General features: G+C 42.5%; 1 protein-coding gene across 43 annotated transcripts in view; it reads left to right on the forward strand.

Annotated features, from left to right (window-relative positions):
• Positions 1–23,905, forward strand: part of LOC114644339 (NACHT, LRR and PYD domains-containing protein 3-like) — a 284,794-nt gene that overhangs the window by 23,269 nt on the left and 237,620 nt on the right. For 30 of the 43 annotated variants that reach the window (XR_007933987.1, XM_051921952.1, XM_051921987.1 and 27 more), the window contains 6 exons: positions 401–466; positions 1,561–3,286; positions 9,396–9,572; positions 11,128–11,301; positions 15,340–15,513; positions 20,229–20,402. The exons of 1 other annotated variant lie outside the window; for it this stretch is intronic. Coding sequence is in view for 41 of the 42 variants with exons in the window: in XM_051921952.1 (XP_051777912.1) it covers positions 401–466; positions 1,561–3,286; positions 9,396–9,572; positions 11,128–11,301; positions 15,340–15,513; positions 20,229–20,402 (2,491 nt within the window). In the remaining variant the exon portion in view is untranslated. The remainder of the gene's footprint in view (positions 1–400; positions 467–1,560; positions 3,287–9,395; positions 9,573–11,127; positions 11,302–15,339; positions 15,514–20,228; positions 20,403–23,905) is intronic. 12 more of the 43 variants (XM_051921954.1, XM_051921979.1, XM_051921993.1 and 9 more) reach the window with 9 other exon arrangements.

Genomic DNA, 23,905 nt, shown 5'->3' on the forward strand with positions numbered 1-23,905 from the left:
AAATGCCCCCAGATACCCACACTCATGCTTGTCCATGTTTGTTTTTTCAGACGTCTCCCCCTCAAATTCACATGAAGCTTGCTGTTCCCCTGAGGCCTCAGTAAAGAGTTCCTGCTCTCCTCAGTATGATAAACACACAATATGTCTACTGTTCCTAATACTGTCTGGTGTGTCCTTGTCTTGGTATTCTTTCCTGGAAAATTAATTGCAGACCTCCATATATGGACACACATTGGTTTTCTGCTCTTTGCTTTTAGATGTTAAGTCTTCATTGTGGCCAAACAAAGTGCACTATAGTTTTTGATATTTTTATGATCGTATACCTCACTGTACAATTCTGTATACTTTTGTTAATCTTCCCCTTTCCTGCTGTAACTGACTCTTCTTCTTATTTCACCAGGACCAGACCTCTTGATGAACATTCAGGCCAGTCTCCAGCCCACTCCCATTGATGATGGAATTAAAGGTAAGCCACTGGTCTTGTGTCTCCGGTCATCAGCTCATCCAGGACTCTGCTCCTCAGTTAGAACATCAGAACAGTTGTGATGAGATCAGGCCATTCATTTCAACAAGCCCACTAATCTTATTCTCCTAATCTTTTCCAAAATAATATTGTCAGCTTTTGAGGGTCCTAAAGTCCTACCCTTCACCACACTTTTTCTTTGTGTCTGTTGTTCTCTTTCTGGAAAAAAACATTTGTGTGACATTTACCCTTATCAAGTTTCCATCTAATATAATAAAATGCATCCACCATAAAATTTACTTTCATAATGTTAAAAACTTAATTTATGACATCTTCCTCTGCCTCTGTTTAAGCTGAAAAGGTTCTCCTCCCTCAGTCCTGAATCAGACTTGATGCTCTTCTCTGTACTTTCTTTATTTCTGCAAGAGACTTTATGTGCCCAAAGATCAAAACTGCACAAAACACTCCAGATGAGGCCTCACCAGTGTGTTATAAAGCTTTAGTATAACCTAATGTGACTTGTACTCCACATGGGGGCGCTATATAACCCAACATCCTTCAGCCCTCTGGTTGTGTATTTTAATCTAAAATGTTTACTTCTTACATGTAACACTTTACATTTATTTACATTTAATCTCATTAGCCAAATTTCTGCCCAAACCTCTATGCTCTCCAAATCCCTTAATAAAAATCGACTAGTTCTGGATTATCTACCAATACACCCAGTTTGAAATCCTTGTCAAAGTGAAGTGCTGATCATTAATTTATATTAAAAAGAGCATCACCCCCAACACTGACCCCTGAGGGACACCAATGTTAATGTGATCAAATTCTGATAAGGTTCCTCTCCCCACATCTCTTTACTTGTTGTGTTTGAGTCAATTCTGTACCCATAGACAGACTGTGCTCTTAATTTACCCTTCTTTTACACCTCTCTAGTCATCTGCTTTTGTTGCTTCCTCTTATTATTTCACCTCACTAGCGAGACCTGATCTCTTCATTCAAACCCATGCTGACTGTTCACTGGCTCTCCTGTTCTTCACTGCTGTGATGGCAAGTTTTTTTCCTTTTTCGCAAGTTCTCTTTATCACTTTCAGGCTTCCATAAGACACATGGAGGTGGTGTTTCTGAATCTACAAGAACTTTGGAGGATCAGACATCTCCTGGAGATCGACACACCAGAGCTGTGGGCTTTGAGACTCGATACACAGAGCTGATGGTCATTGGTCAGTACAGAAGGACCTACAGTGAAAGGCACCATGAATTGGAGAAGATGGGGAGAACTCACGCAGAGCTAATAGAGGAGCGGACAAAAGAGAAATGTGAGCGAATCTGGACTGAGCAGCTTTTTAGGAGGAGTCCTGGAAGTGAGACAGACCCACACATTGTAGTGGTCAGTGGGGTGGCTGGAATTGGGAAGACCACCATGGTCCAGAAGATCATGTTTGACTGGGCCAGAGGCACTCAGTACCAGAGGTTTTCTTTTGTGTTCCTGTTTAAATTCAGGGAGCTCAACCTACTAGACACAGAGACAGAACCACAGATGCCTCTGACCAGGCTGATTGAAAGGCACTATAAACATCTCAATGACCCAAAGTTGAGAGAAATCCTGCAGAAACCTGAATCTCTCCTCTTTATATTTGATGGACTGGATGAGTACAAACACAAACTGGACTTCACACCCAGAAAGCTCCCCTCAGACCCAGTTGAGAGCTTCCCTGTGCACATTCTGGTCTCCAACCTTGTCAGAAGGACATTAATGAAGGGCTGCACAGTTTTGATCACAACCAGACCAACAGCCCTGGAGGCCTTGGACATGGAGAGAGTTGATCGATTTGCAGAGATCCTGGGGTTCTTCCCTGAACAAAGGCTGATGTACTTTAAGAAGTTCTTTGGTGATGCTGATCAGGGCTCTGAGGCTTTTCAGTATGTGGAGGAGAACGCCATCCTGTACACCATGTGCTTCAATCCCTCGTACTGCTCGATTATCTGCTCTGTGCTGAAGAGCCACTTCATGACCCCTGAAGAAGAGCGAGGAGCTGCCCCCAGAACTGTCACTGAGCTCTTTGTGATGTTCCTACACAACATCCTTACCAATCACAAGCGAGAAGCCAAAGACCAGCGAGAGATTTTGGTCAAACTGGGAAAGATGGCTTATTATGGGGTGGTGAACAGGACTCTTGTGTTTTATGACAAGTTTGAGATGTCCACCTTTGGTCTCCGGCCAGTCCTGTCCTCTTCATTCCTCTCAGGGTTCCTCAAAGAAATCCTTCAGAGAGAAAGCACTCTGGAGCACACGACGTACACATTCTACCATCTCACCCTGCAGGAGTTCATGGCCGCCTGCTCCTTCTACCTCAGTCCATCAGGGGGCATCGAGGAGCTGCTTGAGAAGTTGGACTCATGTGAAGATGCCCGGTTTGAGATTCTCACTCGATTTTTAGCAGGACTGGCCAGATATTCTGTGTTTAAAACACTGGGAGGAATCCTGGGGGAGTTTGAGAGGAAGACAGCAAAGCGGATACTAGAGTGGGTGAAGAAGAAAGCTAAGCTGGCAATACGGGGACGAGATAAAAGTGAAGCTCTGCGAGTGTGTCAGTGGCTCTATGAGACTCAGAATAAGAAATTAATCAGAGACGCCATTGGGAAGGATTTAAAGATGGACTTTAGTCAGATGACTTTATCTCCTCTGGACTGTGCTGTGCTGAGCTCTGTCATCAGCTGCTGTGGAGAACTTGAGGAGCTCAACCTGTCAAAGACACGTCTCACCTCAGAGTGCATCAGGAGACTGGCACCAGGGCTCATCTGCTGCAGACATGTCAAGTGAGTAATAAAACCTTCATGAGTTTAGTTTGACTGCCTGTGGACAATGAGGGTGACATTAGTGTGTCCATCAGGGGGTGTCAGGCCTACAAATAGATGAGGGTCCATGTCAGAACATACACTGCTGTGTGGCACAGTGGCACCTGAAATCCACAACAGCAGCTCAATAACAACAGAAATCAAATAATTATTTATACTTGGGCTTGTTTTAATGAATCTTTCAGAATAGAATTTCACTATTAGACCATCTTTATTGAGAAATGAGAACAGTACAACTGATTAGACAGCTCTAGAAAAATCATTTTTGTGTTGTCATTAGGTATGTCTGTGCATTGAAAGCCTAATAATAATAGCCTAATACCTACAGGAATGAATAACTTTAATAACAATAAGTAAGTTACAAATTAGTAACATGTTCAATTTTTCAATAATGAGATTCTTAATCATGGAGAATGTGAAAGATCAAATGCACCTCAGTGTCCACAGAACAGTGACAAGTGATGGGAATACAACCTGTGTGGGGTCTTCATCAGTTAACAAACTGCGGTGTGTACCGTGGCAGGAGATAAGCGAGGAAAACACTCCTTAGCCCCCCTAGTAGACATCATCAGGCAGGTGACGGGGTCAGACACTGGTCAGAGATGGCACAATTACTAATTAGGACAAATGTAGTAACAGATGCATTGCATTCAAAAAATAAAGAAAATGTTCACCACAGGAAAAATAAATAAATAAAAAAATTAATAACCAATAGCAAAATTCCAAAGCAAAGAATAAATATTTACCTGTTGCACTCATTCAAATCAATAACTTGGAAAAAAGTAAAATAAATAAATAAATCAAGCTCTAAGAGCCCAGCAGCCATCAGCTGGCTAAATTGGCTCCCAGTGGTGAGACAAACCACAGCCGTCTGACCTGAGCGCTCCGTCCACTAATCCTGCGCTGCTTCTCCCAAATCAGTTCCCCTCCTGAACTGAAAATCCCCCCTCAGTCTTCTTTCACAAGGTTTGTAAATGAACCAGCTGTCTGCTACACTAAATTAACATGCGGCCATCTTGTTCATTCTGAGAGTCCCCCATTAATAAGAATAACACGGTTAGCACTAATGAACTCCTCTAAGAACCAAAGGGCCAACAAACCAACGTCCTCCGGCCGGTCGTCTCTCCCCGATTGCTGAGTTTGTTTTATTTCACCTCATCACTCGTCAATCACAAATCACCAGCAGCCTCATATTGGCGTCCAATGGCAGCAGCTGTGGCCTTCACGTGCACCGCGGGTGTAGTCAGGAATGTGGAGCCCCCCAAATCGTATCACAGTGACGCCCCACTTACATCATTCTGACTAATTAGGACAACACAGTAAATACTTTCAAAAATAAGTAAAAGAAAGAACTCGCTACTAACTCAAGGTGTTCTCGTTATTTATGGTTGATAAAACATTTTAAGTACAAGTGGGGCTGCAGCCTCTCACACCTAAACACTGAAACAACTTTGTATAGAAAAAAAGATTCAAAATGTAATCTTTTTAATGAAAATACAAGTTCCATAATTACTGTACTTTGTTAACAATTTTTCTGAAAATAAAACTTGACATAAAACGTGTCCTGGCTCATCTAATAATTGAGGTGCCAGTCTGAGGGGGCTGCCATTGTGCCAGTGCCCTCCACAGAAGAGTCGTTGTCTGTCGCTGACATCACATGTGTTGTAGAATGTAAAGTAATCATACGTGAGTGCTCAGTTATTTCACGTGTGCTGCGGTCATATTAATTCTTTTTTTAAGTAATTTATATCCTGTGCCCAGTATGTCATGAAAGTGTAAAGTGATATCTTTATAAATTAAAATGCTGATTATAAAGAGCGTAGAGTTGGTGGAGAATAAACAGCCTGTAGCACAATCTTTGTGGTGAGCAGTCGGTGATGAAGGAGTCCGCACAGAGCATGAAGAGGCGCCATGAAGAGACAGCACTGACCCTCAAACACTTCAGAGACCCTTCTGTGCTGCTAAAGTCCGTCAGTCCAAGTGCTCGGCCGCCCGCCCGCCGGTGAGTGGAGGTGAAGGTCCAGCCTTGGAGTGTCGCCCAGAGCTGAGCGGAGTACAATACAATAGCATACAGTGTGTGTGTGTATAGCGCAGGGACAGACTCTCAGGTGAGGATTGATGATCATAAATATACAATTAGCACAAGTAAAGAAACAGATTTGTAAAACACATAGAAAACAACGGAGAGAGAGAGCTACAGGAATGGAAACAACAAAATCTGTCAACTAATTGATTGCTGAACTCTGGTCTGGTTATTCAAAAAAATGAAAAAAGCAGATTTGTATTTCATTTCAGTTTGTTTTCTATGTGCAGTTTTAATTTCAGTTTAGTTTTTATTTTTCACTCTTTTATTTTCACTTTTATTTTGTTTAACATAACACTTTTTTGCCACTTTAGTTGCAGTTTTCATTAACAATCCTAACCTCTGAACTCCGGCTGTCCGCACTCCTACTGTAGAAATATGGAGTTCACCTCTGGGACTCGTTTTAGTCAAAGTGATCCCTTCACGGGGGGCAGCACAGAGGTGGGCACTGCTACCCCACATCTCCAGGCCGCAGGGTCAAATCCCACCCTCTTCACTGACTACTTAAGGTCTTTAGGGTGTAAAGCAGTTCAGAAGTAAACCCCCCGATGATCGTCACGTAGCTGACTGGCCTGTCCATACGACAGCAGGACATTAGCAGCAGATTTGTGATGGAGTCACACCTGAGAGTCGACACCATCAGGACTGGCAGCCCTGACACCATGTGGTGTGCCAGCTTTGTGTGGTCAGCAGTGACATGAGAAGGTCATCAGTCTGACCACTTCATGGGCTCACATGTCAATTGTCACTTTATATTATTAACTGACTGAATGTCTCGTCTGAATTCTAGTAATCGACTGACTGCCACCTCTAATCTGACAGCCATATTTAAAATGTTTCTAAATTCACAAACCAAATCCTCAATAGATGGACAGCACTGTGACTTGTCTTGTCATTGTGAATGTCCATTCATGTGGCTTCTCATCAAGCAGTGACATCAAATGACCAACATGAGCTGACTTTTAGAATCGGGATTTGGCTGACAATCAAACACGTCCTTTGTTGATTCAAACATCCCTCCATTTTTAGGGTCTCCAGTAAAACAAATCACATGAGGACTGGCTGGTCCTTTGTTTCCTTTTAGAAGCAAAAGCTCACTAGTTGGAATAAGTTCTTTTAAATTGCGGCGTTTTAAGTAACCAGAAACTATATACTGTAGATACAATGTAAAAGGCGATATCCCTCCCATTGTGATACGGTGGTACAAATCACATAAGAGGAAATAACTTAGCTTTCTTTAATGACGATTTACACGACATAACAGACGAAAGGAAGCCATGACAACATTCTGTGTATAGTTTGTCATTTTCGTCACTGCGCTGAAAGGATTTTCTGGACAGATAACATAATTTACATTTACATTTACAACATTTAGCAGACGCTCTTATCCAGAGCGACTTACAACAGTGCTTAGTAGTCTGGAGGAGATCAGAACTGAAAGGTCAAAAAGCCGAGTGTCAAAACTGAAAGTGAAATCCAAACTCGCAGTCGAAACACAAAGCACCAGTTGTGACGTCTGACTTTTACACACACGTGTGCTTATTCTTTATGTCACATCCACAAACTCAGATAACGTAGAAGTCCAATGGACTGAACTTTATACTCCTTGATCTTTGACAAAACTCTTAGTGTAACCCAAGTGTCACTTTATAGCAACTCCTTCACAACAGACACACAGAATAGTGACACACAAGAACTGAAGATGGCTAAAATATCATCAACTACTTCAAAGTGTAAAGAATTCAGAAGAAGTCATAATAGAAATAACTGAAAAATACTAAAGAACAAGAAAAACAGAATTACATTTGCAATACTAACGTAAAAAATCAGTGCAAATTCATCAGAATAACACAGCTGGACAAACATGGGGTAGAAGACCACTAAGCAGCTCATCTCGGCCTTGAAGTTTTTGAAAAGTCTGACGCTCCCCAAGTCCTGCAGTCCACAGACTAAGGAGGTCTGAAATGCGGCGCTGACTTGTCAGTTGACCTCGTCTTTGGCTCATCTTCTCATCGGCCATTAAGAAGATTTCAGTTGTTATTTGAACACAGAAAACTCAGCTCAGTGTGTCCTCCTTTTTGTAGATCTCCGGCACAGTTTGTCCAATGACATTTGATTTGTGGCCCTTGTCACTTGTATGTCACTCTCATTTGTTCACATTTTACTTTAGACGTTTATTGTCACCACATCTTTGAGTACTTGATTATAAATGTGAAATCAGACAAGACCCTAAAGTCTTATTAGCATAAAAATGAAAAATGAATCAGCACCAAGAGTCGAGAGCTCATTCGTGTGTTCAGATTTGCTCCCTGGTCCCTGATGTGTGTCTAACCACTGTGCCACTGTCCTGTTCATGTCACACGTTTGAGTGTCTGTGTGTCACTTCAGCCCTCCTTAGCCTTCACACTTTGACCAAATGTATAACAACACAATAATCAAACACTTCAGTCAGTCGACATTTTTAGGTCATCTAAAGACACCAAAGTGTCCCATTTGACCAAAGGCCTGATAAATCAAATTCACTGAGATGGCCGCCTTCTCTTCACACCTTCTCAGGCTGACTGACAGCTCATGTCCCGCCTCCTCTGTTATTCTAGCCAATCCTGATTCCCAGTTCTGTGCCCAGTGCCTGAGGTGCCGTACTTGACATCCCAGTGACACGGGTTCAGTTCCTGCCGGTCACATGCTGTGTGACCCTGAGTGAGTCACGTCACCTGTCTGTGCTCAGAGTAAGAATACAAGGAGAGAGCTGAACATGTAAAGTGACTTTGGATTGAAAGGTGCTATATAAAATAAAGGGGATGGCTTTGTCTCTGTTCATATATTTTATCTGGAATGTCTTCATCAATATTTGCACACAAAGTCTAATTTGTAAACTGCGTCCATTTGTCCACTTTGTCACAGTGACACTCAAACACATTTTTTTTTCATTTGATTTTGATTTTTCTATGTCTTATTATTTTATCCTCTGTCTTATTTATTATTCAGTTTTATAAATTTGGTTCTTAAGTGTCCATGAAGAGCGGAGGCCTGTCCAGGGTCCAAACTCTCTACTGACCACCAAAGCTCTTCAGTCCACCATGTCTGTGACAGCTGATGTGTGCCGTGACACTAAGAGACCCTCACTATGACACAACAAGCCCATCACCTTGAACCCATGTCACCAGCCGGCTGAGTGGAGTTTGTCCATTGAGCTCAAGTGGCTGATAGGCCTTAGAGAAGATGACTGGACAGAGTGGAGTGTCACCCTCTGTGTGTCCCTCTTAGACTGGACTGTCATGTCCTCCTGTGTCCCATTACCTCTCCTGTCACCTCTCCCTTGTCACTGATTTATCTTTGGGCTCGTTGTGTTTATTTGTCCTCTTGTTTGTGTTGTAAGTTTGTGACTAGCGCTCTATAAAATAAAGGTTGACTGATTTACAGCTGCTGTCACTGAACATCTGGAGAGGCTGACATTTGTAAATGGCCTCCTGTTAATCTTTTCAGTTGTGTCCTCACCCTGAGTCCTAAATGAAGGACAGAAATCAGAGCTTGTCACTCGGCTGTCACCAACTCAGAGAAGTGCATCTGAACACTCAAGTGGAGGACAAGGTCAGTCCTACTATGTGACACTCCTGTCCAGTGTGATGGCTGACGTCCTCTCAACACTCAGGGTCACCTGACAGATAGAAGATGCTTCAGATATATAGCGCCTTGAAGGGCAGCATTGGTGTGGAGTTCAAATTGTGTTTCAGTTCAAATGCTAGCAGAAGCCTGCTGTTCAGTGACACACCTGAGCATCCAGCTCTGCTTGTAGTCATCATGTCACTTATTGAGACCCCTGATGGTCAGTCAGTCGGTGGGTCGGTCGGTCTGTGGGTCGGTCAGTCGGTCGGTCGGTCGGTCGGTCGGTCGGTCTGTCTGTCTGTCTGTCTGTCTGTCTGTCTGTCCTCATGTCCTCATGTCCTCATGTCCTCATGTCCTCACTCTCTCTCTTCTCCTCCACAGCCTGTGGTCATGTCGTCTCACCTCCAGATGTTGCTCAGCTCTCTCCTCAGCTCTTTTTGCTCCACACTCACGACTGACTGAACTGGACCTGAGCTGGAACAACAACATGGAGGATTCAGGAGTGGATCAGCTGTGTGAGGGACTGAGGAGTGAAAACTGCAAATTAGTGAAACTGAAGTAAGTGAACAACATGTGTGTGTGTCTCTGTGAATGTGTGTGTGCGTGTGTGTTGAATTTTATTTCTTATGACTTTATGGCTCTTTATGTTCCCCACCCACCATATAAACATTGTTTTTAATCAGGACAGACATCAGTGTCACACGTGGGCAGACAGATGGACATGATAAGGACACAGCCAACATAATAACAGGCTCCTAGGCAATGCTACTTGGCAATAACAACATGAAATCAGTGTTACAGAATAATCTTGAAAAGACACTTCTTTTACTTAAGATTAGAAAATGTTCCCAGACATTCAGAAGCAGTGTCTCTCTGACCAGTCTTTGAACTTTGTAAGCAGGAATGTCAAAGGCCTCAATCACAATCTAAAGAGTAAAAAAAAAATATTCTCCTAACTCACAGACCTGGGTTCACTTCCCGGGTCCTCCCTGTGTGGAGTTTGCATGTTCTCCCCGTGTCTGTGTGGGTTTCTTCCGGGCGCTCTGGTTTCCTCCCATAGTCCAAAGACATGCAGGTTAGGTGGATTGGCATTTCTAAATTGTACCTGGTGTGTGCTTGGTGTGAGCGTGTGTGTGTGTGTGTGTGTGCCCTGTGGTGGGCTGGTGCCCTGCCCGGGGATTTGTTCCTGCCTTGAGCCGTGTGCTGGCTGGGATTGGCTCCAGCAGACCCCCGTGACCCTGTGTTAAGATGTAGTGGATTGGAAATGACTCACGGGCCTAAAGGCTAACACAGCATTTCTGCAGGAGATTCAATTAATAAGTACGGAGCAGTTTCAACTGCAAAGAGGTTGGATCGTACACATTTTTCACTCCAGCTATTCAAAGAAAACCAGAAGTGTGGGAATTTTAATAAATAAAGCAATTCCATTTATAACATCAGATGTAGTACCTGATCTCGAAGGGTGCTGTTTCATGGTGATTGGTAATTTATTCAATTGTAAAGTAATTTTGATAAATATGTACATGCCTAATGTGGGTGATAGATGTATCAAGAAATGTATCCAAGACATATTTGCAATCATTCCCAATATGAGCACTCATAAAATTATAATGGCTGAAGATTTTATTGTGTATTAAATCCAGACCTGGATAGAGCTTCAACTATAGTGATGATAACGACAACAACAACAACATTTATTTATTTAGCACATTTTCATACAAAAAGTAGCTCAGAGTGCTTTACATGATGAAGAAAAGAAAAATAAAAGACAAAATAAGAAATTAAAATAAGACAACATTAGTTAACATAGAATAAGAGTATCTTCTGATGGCCAGGGTGGACAGAAAAAAAAAAAAAAAAACTCCAGAAAGCCCCCTCTGGGCATTCTACCTCACATAAAGGTGCTTCAGGTATATAGCGCCTTGAAGGGCAGCATTGGTGTGAAGTTCAGATTGTGTTTCTGTTCAAATGCTAGGAGCAGCCTGCTGTTCAGTGACACACCTGAGCATCCAGGTCTGCTTGTAGTCATTATGTCACTTATTGAGACCCCCGATGGTCTGTTTGTCTGTTTGTCTCTCCTCATGTCCTCACTTCTCTCTCTTTATCTCCACAGGCTGTGGTCATGTGGTCTTACCTCCAGATGTTGCTCAGCTCTCTCCTCAGCTCTTTCTTCTCCACACTCACGACTGACTGAAATGAAGTTGAGTGGCAACAACATGGAGGACTCAGGAGTTGATCAGCTGTGTGAGGGACTGAGGAGTGAAAACTGCAAATTAGAGAAACTGAGGTAAGTGAACAACAGCTGAGTGTGTGTGTGTGTGTGTGTTGAATTTTATTTCTTCTGACTTTATGGCTCTTTATGTTCCATACCCACCATATAAACATTGTTTTTAATCAGGACAGACGTCAGTGTCACACGTGAGCAGACAGATGGATGTGACGAGGACACAGCTGCAGATTTCTCTTTAATTGTTAAATTCTTAAAGACAGCATTGTGACCCTGAGCCCCTCGCCCACAGTGGTCTTGTTCATCCTCTCATTGTCCTTTCTGTTCAGCCTGTTGTTTTATTTCTTGTCCCACGTTGTCAAATCTTTGTTTTGGTCTCAACTTTGTCCACATCCTATTGTAAAGACCTAGAGAGTTCCTAAACACATACTGTAGGTTCCAAATAATACAAATCAAAATGATTACAAGCGGGGGGATCCATCAAACTAGACTTGTCACCAAAAAGGGCAATGAAGAATCTTTATAAAGACAAAGGTTTATTTTCACATAAAATGCTCTAAGGCACAAAGTAGTCCCCACAGAGCACAAGAGGAGATGACTTAAATGACAAAGGGATCCAAAGCCATCAATGTCTCAACACACAAAATCCAAGAATGGTAAAAAAAAAAAAATCAAAACTCCAGTAATGATGGCAGCACAAAAATAATGACAAATGTAACAGAACTCATCACAGCACAAGTGCATTCACAATGAACCGTAGGGGACTGCAGGTTATCCTCAGTCTTCAACCTTGATGGTGATGGGCAGGTAACCCTGAATTTTCGGTGACCACCCACAAAGCACAATGGAGCGTAGCAAACAATTTTTAAACATAAAGAAACTAAATAATCAAAAATGTATACATATAAAATGAATAAAGAAAGCAAAAAATAAACATGTGAATCCCAGCCAGAAGAAGAACCCTGACTGAATGATAAGATATCCATTGTCACTTGTGCTTCCATAACGCTCCTCTGATCTCACTAAAACAGAATAAGATGGAGAGTCAGTGGGGCAGAAGAAGTGACCAGAGTGACAATGGACAAAGAGGAAGGGACAACTGGAGCTGGACTGAGGTGACAGGCAGGAATAGACAGAGTGAAACAGCAAAGATAAGGTGAGAAAAGAGAGGAGTGAAATAGAGAGAAATGAAAAGAGAAGTTAATGGAGACATGAAACAGAGAAGGAGGACAAACAGAGGAATAGGAGAGCAAGCCAAAAACAGCGGAAAAGGTCACAAGAGGAGAGTCAGAAGGATTTGAATTTCAAAGAGTGAGGACAGTAAGGTGACACAGGAGGTGACCACAGATAGACAGACAGCTCTGCAGGTGTCCATCATTACTGGTGAGTCTTCTGTGAAGGTCACTTTCTATCAAAAATGGTTAGTAAAACAAGACATAAGCCAAAGATCTGTAGAGGAGATGCACTGAAATAGTCAGTGGGCTTAGTGACCAATAGGTGACACACATTATGTGATATGTCCAGAGACACTGAGAGGAATTCTGGGAAGGTGACGTGTCACTGAGGAACTGATGAGTGTGAAGTGGCGCCCTCTTGTGTTTTGTAACTCACACTTGTCTTTCTTGTGGACATTTAAATGAAACATCTTGTAAAATAAGTGCAGGCTATCAAATGACTTTCTACTCAATCCAGTATATAGCACCTTTTTATCGTTTTTATACACATGTTCAGCTGCAGCTTGCTGATGTTATGAGAGGGCCAAACCCCCGACCTCAGAAATCCTAGTAAATGAGTAAAATTCACACTTGACATTAACGTTGGAGGGTTGGCAGACACTGAGGAGGCAACAGGAAGAATTCACAAAGACCTGGAAAACCTTCACAACTGAGCAATCACCTGGAAAATGGAAGTGAATGTTGAAATGTGCTGCATGTGGGAAAATGAACATCAATCATAAGTACAAGATGGAGACACTGAGTTACAGGAGCAGAACTCTGTAATTCATAGCTGAAACCACAAGGAGTGTTGTGTGAATTCTGGTCACAACGGTACAAGAAAGACACAGCAGCACTTGAAGCTGAGAAAAGGAGAGCAGCCAAGTGCATCATGGGACTGAAGGACATGTCCTACTGTGACAGTTTCAGGGAATTCAACCAGTTTATTCTCAAGCAGAGGAGAGAGACTGTGTGAGGACCTCATCCAGGTATTTAAAATCCTCAAAGGCACTGAATAAAGAGAATCAGAAACATTCAGGGTGAGTCACGTAGTTGAGGACATCAGTGGAAATTAAGGGGAAATTAATTTTAAATGGAGGCCAGGAAGAAATTTTATACGCAAAGAGTTGTGTGACTCTGGAACAAACAATGAAGACAATGATTTGAAGCAGGAATCTTGACAACCTTTCAGAAGAATCTGGATGAGATATTTGGACAGCTTTGCCATCATCCTGTCTTCCTCAACAGCTTCCAGTGTGTCCAGGGTTCACCCTCTGATAGAGCAGGATTCCTTAGTAAGTTTGTTCAGGCCTCGTGTTTCTTTTGACCTCAGGCTGCCACCCCAGGAGACTGCTGTGTAGAACACCACAATGGCTACTATGGACTGGTAGGACAGTTCTAGCTCCTTGCTGCAGACATTAAAAGACCTGAGTCTCCTTAGCAAGTACAGTCTTCTCTAGCCTTTCTTGTTCAGCGCCTCTGTGTGGTCAGACCAGTCCAGTTTGTTTTTTATGTAGACTCCCAGGTCCTTGTTAGCTCTGCACCACTTCCATGTCCTCCCCTGAATGGTAAAATGGGGGAGTGTGTGTGTGGGGAGAGCAAGTTACAATTGATCTCTGCTTTTTACCTTTACAAATGTAAGTGCCAACATAATGACAGGCTCCTAGGCAATGCTACTTGGCAGTAACAACGTGAAATCAGTGTTACAGATTAATCTTGAAAAGACACTTCTTTTACTTAAGATTAGAAAATGTTCCCAGACATTCAGAAGCAGTGTCTCTCTGACCAGCCTTTGAACTTTGTAAGCAGGACTGTCAAAGGCCTCAATCACAATCTAAAGAGTAAAAAAAAAATATTCTCCTAACTCGCAGACCTGGGTTCACTTCCCGGGTCCTCCCTGTATGGAGTTTGCATGTTTTCCTGTGTCTGCGTGGGTTTCCTCTGGGTGCTCTGGTTTCCTCCCACAGTCCAAAGACATGCAGGTTAGGTGCATTGGTGATCCTAAATTATTCCTGGTGTGTGCTTGGTGTATGGGTGTGTGTGTGTGCCCTGTGGTGGGCTGGTACCCTGCCCGGGGATTTGTTCCTGCCTTGAGCCGTGTGCTGGCTGCGATTGGCTCCAGCAGACCCCCATGACCCTGTGTTAAGATATAGTGGATTGGAAATGACTCTTTATGGCCTAAAGGCTAACACAGCACTTCTTCAGGAGATTCGATTAATAAGTACGGAGCAGTTTCGACTGCAAAGAGGTTGGATTGAACAAATTTTTCACTCCAGCTATTCAAAGAAAACCAGAAGTGTGGGAATTTTAATAAATAAAGCAATTCCATTTATAACATCAGATGTAGTACCTGATCTCGAAGGGTGCTCTTTCATGGTGATGGGTAATTTAATCAATTGTAAAGTAATTTTGATAAACATGTACACGCCTAATGTGGGTGATAGAAGTATCAAGAAACATATCTAAGACATATTTGCAACCATTCCCAATATGAGCACTCATAAAATTATAATGGCTGAAGATTTTATTGTGTATTAAATCCAGACCTGGCTAGAGCTTCAACTATAGTGATGATAATGGTCTCTTTATGTCATTGCATTTCCAATCAATAGCAGCATTTCTACTGTAAGCATTGAAACCTAATATAATGTGTGAAACTTAACAAACAGAAGGTGCTTCAGGTATATAGCGCCTTGAAGGGCAACATTGGTGTGAAGTTCAGATTGTGTTTCAGTTCAAATGCTAGGAGCAGCCTGCTGTTCAGTGACACACCTGAGCATCCAGATGTGCTTGTAGTCATCATGTCACTTATTGAGACCCCCAATGGTCTGTTTGTCTGTCAGTCTCTCCTCATGTCCTCACTTCTCTCTCTTTATCTTCACAGCCTGACTGACTGTGGTCTCACCTCCAGATGTTGCTCAGCTCTCTCCTCAGCTCTTTCTTCTCCACACTCACGACTGACTGAACTGAGCTTGAGCGGCAACAACATGGAGGACTCAGGAGTGGATCAGCTGTGTGAGGGACTGAGGAGTGAAAACTGCAAATTAGAGAAACTGAAGTAAGTGAACAACAGCTGAGTGTGACTGTGTGTGTGTTGAATTTTATTTCTTCTGACTTTATGGCTCTTTATGTTCCATACCCACCATATAAACATTGTTTTTAATCAGGACAGACGTCAGTGTCACACGTGAGCAGACAGATGGATGTGACGAGGACACAGCTGCAGATTTCTCTTTAATTGTTAAATTCTTAAAGACAGCATTGTGACCCTGAGCCCCTCGCCCACAGTGGTCTTGTTCATCCTCTCATTGTCCTTTCTGTTCAGCCTGTTGTTTTATTTCTTGTCCCACGTTGTCAAATCTTTGTTTTGGTCTCAACTTTGTCCACATCCTCTTATTAAGACCTAGAGAGTTCCTAAACACATACTGTAAGTTCCATATAATACAAATCAAAATGACTACAAGCGGGGAGATCCATCAAACCAGACTAGTCACCAAAAAGGGCAATGAAGAATCTTTATAAAGACAAAGGTTTATTTTCACATAAAATGCTCTAAGGCACAAAGTAGTCCCCACAGAGCACAAGAGGAGATAATTTAAATGACAAAGGGATCCAAAGCCATCAATGTCTCAACACACAAAATCCAAGAATGGTAAAAAAAAAAAAAAAATCAAAACTCCAGTAATGATGGCAGCACAAAAATAATGACAAATGTAACAGAACTCATCACAGCACAAGTGCATTCACAATGAACCGTAGGGGACTGCAGGTTATCCTCAGACTTCACCCTTGATGGTGATGGGCAGGTAACCCTGAATTTTCGGTAACCACCCACAAAGCACAATGGAGCGTAGCAAACAATTTTTAAACATAAAGAAACTAAATAATCAAAAATGTATACATATAAAATGAATAAAGAAAGCAAAAAATAAACATGTGAATCCCAGCCAGGAGAAGAACCCTGACTGAATGATAAGGTATCCATTGTCACTTGTGCTTCCATAACGCTCCTCTGATCTCACTAAAACAGAATAAGATGGAGAGTCAGTGGGGCAGAAGAAGTGACCAGAGTGACAATGGACAAAGAGGAAGGGACAACTGGAGCTGGACTGAGGTGACAGGCAGGAATAGACAGAGTGGAACAGCAAAGATAAGGTGAGAAAAGAGAGGAGAGAAATAGAGAGAAATGAAAAGAGAAGTTAATGGAGACATGAAACAGAGAAGGAGGACAAACAGAGGAATAGGAGAGCAAGCCAAAAACAGCGGAAAAGGTCACAAGAGGAGAGTCAGAAGGATTTGAATTTCAAAGAGTGAGGACAGTAAGGTGACACAGGAGGTGACCACAGGTAGACAGACAGCTCTGCAGGTGTCCATTATTACTGGTGAGTCTTCTGTGAAGGTCACTTTCTATCAAAAATGGTTAGTAAAACAAGACATAAGCCAAAGATCTGTAGAGGAGATGCACTGAAATAGTCAGTGGGCTTAGTGACCAATAGGTGACACACATTATGTGATATGTCCAGAGACACTGAGAGGAATTCTGGGAAGGTGACATGTCACTGAGGTACTGATGAGTGTGAAGTGGCGCCCTCTTGTGTTTTGTAACTCACACTTGTCTTTCTTGTGGACATTTAAATGAAACATCTTGTAAAATAAGTGCAGGCTATCAAATGACTTTCTACTCAATCCAGTATATAGCGCCTTTTTATCGTTTTTATACACATGTTCAGCTGCAGCTTGCTGATGTTATGAGAGGGCCAAACCCCCGACCTCAGAAATCCTAGTAAATGAGTAAAATTCACACTTGACATTAACGTTGGAGGGTTGGCAGACACTGAGGAGGCAACAGGAAGAATTCACAAAGACCTGGAAAACCTTCACAACTGAGCAATCACCTGGAAAATGGAAGTGAATGTTGAAATGTGCTGCATGTGGGAAAATGAACATCAATCATAAGTACAAGATGGAGACACTGAGTTACAGGAGCAGAACTCTGTAATTCATAGCTGAGACCACAAGGAGTGTTGTGTGAATTCTGGTCACAACGGTACAAGAAAGACACAGCAGCACTTGAAGCTGAGAAAAGGAGAGCAGCCAAGTGCATCATGGGACTGAAGGACATGTCCTACTGTGACAGTTTCAGGGAATTCAACCAGTTTATTCTCAAGCAGAGGAGAGAGACTGTGTGAGGACCTCATCCAGGTATTTAAAATCCTCAAAGGCACTGAATAAAGAGAATCAGAAACATTCAGGGTGAGTCACGTAGTTGAGGACATCAGTGGAAATTAAGGGGGAAATTAATTTTAAATGGAGGCCAGGAAGAAATTTTATACGCAAAGAGTTGGTGTGACTCTGGAACAAACAATGAAGACAATGATTTGAAGCAGGAATCTTGACAACCTTTCAGAAGAATCTGGATGAGATATTTGGACAGCTTTGCCATCATCCTGTCTTCCTCAACAGCTTCCAGTGTGTCCAGGGTTCACCCTCTGATAGAGCAGGATTCCTTAGTAAGTTTGTTCAGGCCTCGTGTTTCTTTTGACCTCAGGCTGCCACCCCAGGAGACTGCTGTGTAGAACACCACAATGGCTACTATGGACTGGTAGGACAGTTCTAGCTCCTTGCTGCAGACATTAAAAGACCTGAGTCTCCTTAGCAAGTGCAGTCTTCTCTAGCCTTTCTTGTTCAGCGCCTCTGTGTGGTCAGACCAGTCCAGTTTGTTTTTTATGTAGACTCCCAGGTCCTTGTTAGCTCTGCACCACTTCCATGTCCTCCCCTGAATGGTAAAATGGGGGAGTGTGTGTGTGGGGAGAGCAAGTTACAATTGATCTCTGCTTTTTACCTTTACAAATGTAAGTGCCAACATAATGACAGGCTCCTAGGCAATGCTACTTGGCAGTAACAACGTGAAATCAGTGTTACAGATTAATCTTGAAAAGACACTTCTTTTGTTATACTATGTTTTATTAAGTTTAATGTCACTGTTCTCTGTGCCCACTGTTATGGAGTCATTCATACAGACAGGGGGCTCAGCATCAGCATTTAGAATTGCCAGCCAAGCACAGGACTTAGAGGGCCAAAGACAGCTGAAGAATTGAATAGTCAGCCTAGTATATTTATGCCTTCTGTCAGCACACCATGCTATTTCCTTGTTGGGAGAATGAGAATTGTATTGTGCTATTCCTGTATTTTTTAAGGTGGGGCTGGAATTCTTCCTGTCCATGTTTGGAAACAGAGAAACGCACCCTGCACATGGAACAACCAGAATAAAAGGATGGACCAACGACCAACACTTTGAAGCTGCCGGGCGGAACAGTATGTCTTCCGTCCGAGGCCGAGCAGAAGATTATGTCTTCTGTCCGGCTAAAATCCTTTCAGCGTGGCAACGAGAGATGGCAGGCTGCGTGGGTCGAACCTCCCGCATTGCTCGACATGTCTGTCATAAGCTTGTCGTTTGTAATGCCGCGTGAAACCGTCAATAAAGAGCTAGAATTATCCTAACTTGTCGTGTAAGCTTGTAACCGCCATTGCATGCTGGGGGAGGGTAATACATTTTAATTTATAATTCAGGTTAATTAAAATGCCGCAATATAAAAGAACACATTTCCAGAGAGCTAATGCCTCTTAAGGAAACATCTTTTACTTAAGATTAGAAAATGTTCCCAGACATTCAGAAGCAGTGTCTCTCTGACCAGCCATTGAACTTTGTAAGCAGGAATGTCAAAGGCCTCAATCGTGATCTAAAGAGTAAAAAAAAAAATATTCTCCTAACTCACAGACCTGGGTTCACTTCCCGAGTCCTCCCTGCGTGGAGTTTGCATGTTCTCCCTGTGTCTGCGTGGGTTTCCTCAGGGTGCTCCGGTTTCCTCCCACAGTCCAAAGACATGCAGGTTAGGTGCATTGGTGATCCTAAATTGTCCTTGGTGTATGCTTGGTGTGTGGGTGTGTGTTTGTGTGCCCTGTGGTGGGCTGGTGCCCTGCCCCGGGGGATTTGTTCCTGCCTTGCACCGTGTGCTGGCTGGGATTATCTCCAGCAGACCCCCGTGATCCTGTGTTAAGATATAGTGGATTGGAAATGACTCACGGGCCTAAAGGCTAACACAGCATTTCTGCAGGAGATTCAATTAATAAGTACGGAGCAGTTTCAACTGCAAAGAGGTTGGATTGTACACATTTTTCACTCCAGCTATTCAAAGAAAACCAGAAGTGTGGGAATTTTAATAAATAAAGCAATTCCATTTATAACATCAGATGTAGTACCTGATCTTGAAGGGTGCTCTTTCATGGTGATTGGTAATTTATTCAATTGTAAAGTAATTTTGATAAACATGTACACGCCTAATGTGGGTGATAGAAGTATCAAGAAACATATCTAAGACATATTTGCAACCATTCCCAATATGAGCACTCATAAAATTATAATGGCTGAAGATTTTATTGTGTATTAAATCCAGACCTGGCTAGAGCTTCAACTATAGTGATGATAATGCTCTCTTTATGTCATTGCATTTCCAATCAATAGCAGCATTTCTACTGTAAGCATTGAAACCTAATATAATGTGTGAAACTTAACAAACAGAAGGTGCTTCAGGTATATAGCGCCTTGAAGGGCAGCATTGGTGTGAAGTTCAAATGCTAGCATTAGCCTGCTGTTCAGTGACACACCTGCGCATCCAGCTTTGCTTTTAGTTTTCATGTCACTTATTGAGACCCCAGACAGGGGGTCAGTCTGTCTGTCCACATGTCCTCACTTCTTTCTCTTTATCTCCACAGCCTGACATGGTGTCGTCTCACCTCCAGATGTTGCTCAGCTCTCTCCTCAGCTCTTTCTTCTCCACACTCAAACCTGACTGAACTGAACTTGAGTGGTAACAACATGGAGGATTCAGGAGTGGATCAGTTGTGTGAGGGGCTGAGGAGTGAAAACTGCAAATTAGAGAAACTGAGGTAAGTGAACAACAAGTGAGTGTGTGTGTTTGTGTGTGTGTGAGTCTGTGTGGGTGAATTGGCGGAGCGCACTTTACACCAGCAGACACGTGTGGTTCAGCCAGTTTCCTCATTAGTGTTCTGGGGTGTGGAATTAGACACCTGCACCCCAGTGAGTTTAAAATGAGAAAAATGAAAAGATGGAGACGAAGGTTAAATGAGAAATAAAGTAAATGCAGAATTGTGGCTGAGCTGATGGAGTGGAGTGGAGGTCAAGAAGTGGCTTTGAGAGGAGTGAGCACACGGCACTCAAGGGGTAAGGTCAAAACCTACTTTGTGCACAAGGAGCAAGAGTGACCAACTGCACTGAGTGGGCTTCTGCTGAAGGCTGAGGGATGGCTTTAGGAGAAAGTAGAAGGTCTCACGAGGCACCCTGCTTAAGGCCATGGGATTATGATGGGAACACAAGCTGAGTTTGGGGTCCTCAGTGGTGACCAGCTACAGTAAGGTGGCTGGGGCAGATGCCAATGTGAAGGATGACTGCCCTTGCCGGTGGTCTCTTGGCTTGCTGAGGAGAACTTAAATGGTAATCAGAGGAGATGTCAGTTTTAGGTGGCACAGAAACTCTTGTTGTTTTTACATACAATAATGCCAGTGCAGTGAGAATTGTGCAAATAATACTACTATCAAAGTGACAGGTGGCACATGATATTAAACATAATATTAATGTGACAAATACTAAAGTGACATAACATTAAAGTAAAATAAAATAAAGCGACATGACTTATGCTGAAAGGATAACATGTTTGAAGTGACCCATAACAAAAAAAAACAAAATAAAACTTCTAGAGCAGTGAGCCAATAGTGAGATATCAGATGTGGTGCCCAGCTAATACAGTCAATACAGCTTAGGAGGAGAGAAGGAGCGTCAGGCCCAGAACTCAACCACCACCCCCTGTTATGAAGAGTTAAAGAGTCTAATGGCTCTGAGGACTAAAGATCTCTGGTATCTGTCCATATTGCAGTTCTGTGATAGCAGCCTACCGCTAAACAAACTCCTCTGATTAATTATGGTGGTGTATAGTGGGTGATGTTCATTGTCCATAACAGACAGCAGCTTGCACAGTGTCCTTCTCTCTGCCACCATCACCAGAGCGTCCATTTCCATGCCAGCCACAGATCCTGCTCACCTGATCTTCTTCAAGCTACCCCACTTGCTTACTATTTATAAATTGATAGATAATTGCAACGGTGAACAGATATAATGGACATAATTAAGGACAATACACATAATCCAAACAGACAATATTGGTCTGCTGATATGGTGACTGGAGGACAGACCTGCACAAGTTGGTTCGTAATGTCGGGGCACCAACTGGGTGTCCCCCTTTAATGAAGTGAAATGAAACAAAACAAAAGTGGACGCGATGGCCCAACAAAACACACCTTTTCAGCCCAATAGACAAATTGACTTTGCAGTTGTGTGAACACGATGGCACTTGCTTCATGTTGAGTTTGCGAGTCCAACATCAGACTCCATCCTCTGGGTGGCCGACAGCTTTTCAGAGTCCCACCCAGAAGGACAGGGGCAGCTCTGGGCACTGTGGCTGAGTCAGTTCCCCTCATTTGGTTTCTTCTCAGAGCTGCAGGTGGATAAGGAGAGACAGTCAGTGTGAGCGCCCCCTCTCGTCTCAGAGTGGTATCACTTACCTCACAGAGACAGGAAGGTCATCTCCAGATGGGCACACATGTGTGACAATACATAGAACTGGCCGCTCATTTGTTTGCACTGCTTGTATTGTTGTATTCAGCGGCACTTTGAGAATTGATTCTCATTACATGTTTATTGCACTTCATTTTTGTTCATCTGTGTATTAACATGGAGTTGATTGTTTGGAAATGTAACAATAAATGTAAGAAATGATTCCTGTAAATTTAAGAAAAAGCAAATGTAAATTTGGTGTAAAACACATTATCAATACAATACAATACAGTTTATTTTTGTGTAGCCCAAAATCACACAGGAAGTGCCGCAATGGGCTTTAACAGGTCCTGCCTCTTGACAGCCCCCCAGTCTTGACTCTCTAAGAAGACAAGGAAAAACTCCCAAAAAAAACCTTGTAGGGAAAAAAATGGAAGAAACCTTGGGAAAGGCAGTTCAAAGAGAGACCCCTTTCCAGGTAGGTTGGGCGTGCAGTGGGTGTCAAAAGAAGGGGGTCAATACAATACAATGCAGTACACAGAACAGAGCAATTCCTCAATACAGTATAAAAATAAAAATTTTAGAAATAAAAATTTTAGAGGTACGGAGCAGAATTTAACAGTAGATGATATCACATAAGAAGCTTTGGATATTTTTAGAGTCCTGGAGACCTCAGCCATCAAGCTGCCTCCCCCATTTGGCCATTCCACGGCTGAAACAGTGCTGGGCTAGCCAATCCGATGAAAGGACCCCTCTACCCCACGATTCCTGCGATCCTCAATCAGGGATGACTTTACCTTAGGCAGGCAAAACAACTTGGGACTTGAAATTTAAGACTTGACTCAAAACCTGCCTAACAACATTTATTTCAATAGCATATTTTCATACAAATAATGGAACTCAAGAGTGCTTCACATGATGAAGAAAGAGAATAAAGACAAAATAAATAAGAATTAAAATGAGGGAACACTAATTAACATTAATAAAAGTAAGGTCCAATGGCCAGGGAGGACAGAAAAAACAAAATAAACTCCAGACGGCTGGAAAAAAAAATCTGCAGGGGGTCCAAGGCCACAAGACCACCCAGACCCTTCTAGGCATTCTACCTAACATCAATGACCTCAGTCAGTCCTCAAGGTATTCAGGGTTCACATGGAAGAACTTGATGATGACGGTCCCATAATGCACTTGGTTGCTCTGCTCTTCATATCTTCAAGTGCTGTTATGTCTTTCTTGTACTGAGGAGACCAGAACTGCACTCAGTACTCCAGATGTGCTCTCACTAGTGTATCATAAAGTAAGAGTATAATGTCCCTTGATTTAAATTCAACAGTTTTTATGATATAACCTCACATTTTATTTTATCTTTTTAGTTGCTTCTGTACATTACTTAGTCATTGAAAATGTTGTGTCAACATAAACCCCTAAATGCTCTTCAGAGGTCTCCTCCTGTAGCTCAGTGTCTCCCATTTTGTATTTATATTTGGCTGAACTGATTCACTCAGGTGAATAGAAGATGCATCGGGACGACAGCAAGTGAAGTGAAAAAGTATCACAAAATAATACAAACAAATAAAAGAGGAGACTCCATAACACTTCAAAGACACAGATATTCCTTTATTCCTGTTCAGAAAATTAACTCATAATAAAAATTTATCAAAAAATTAAAAAAAACTTCAACATAGATGGAGACAAACAGACCTGCTGCTGGTCACCACTAGAGCTGTCAGTCCTGAGTGGTAAATGACAGACCAGAATTCCAGTTTGTCATCCTCACCCCGTGGTCACCTGTGACAAGTCCATCTGGTCACCTGAGTGCAGG

The sequence above is a fragment of the Erpetoichthys calabaricus genome (assembly GCF_900747795.2).
Source record: "Erpetoichthys calabaricus chromosome 1 unlocalized genomic scaffold, fErpCal1.3 SUPER_1_unloc_7, whole genome shotgun sequence".
Lineage (NCBI taxonomy): Eukaryota > Metazoa > Chordata > Cladistia > Polypteriformes > Polypteridae > Erpetoichthys > Erpetoichthys calabaricus.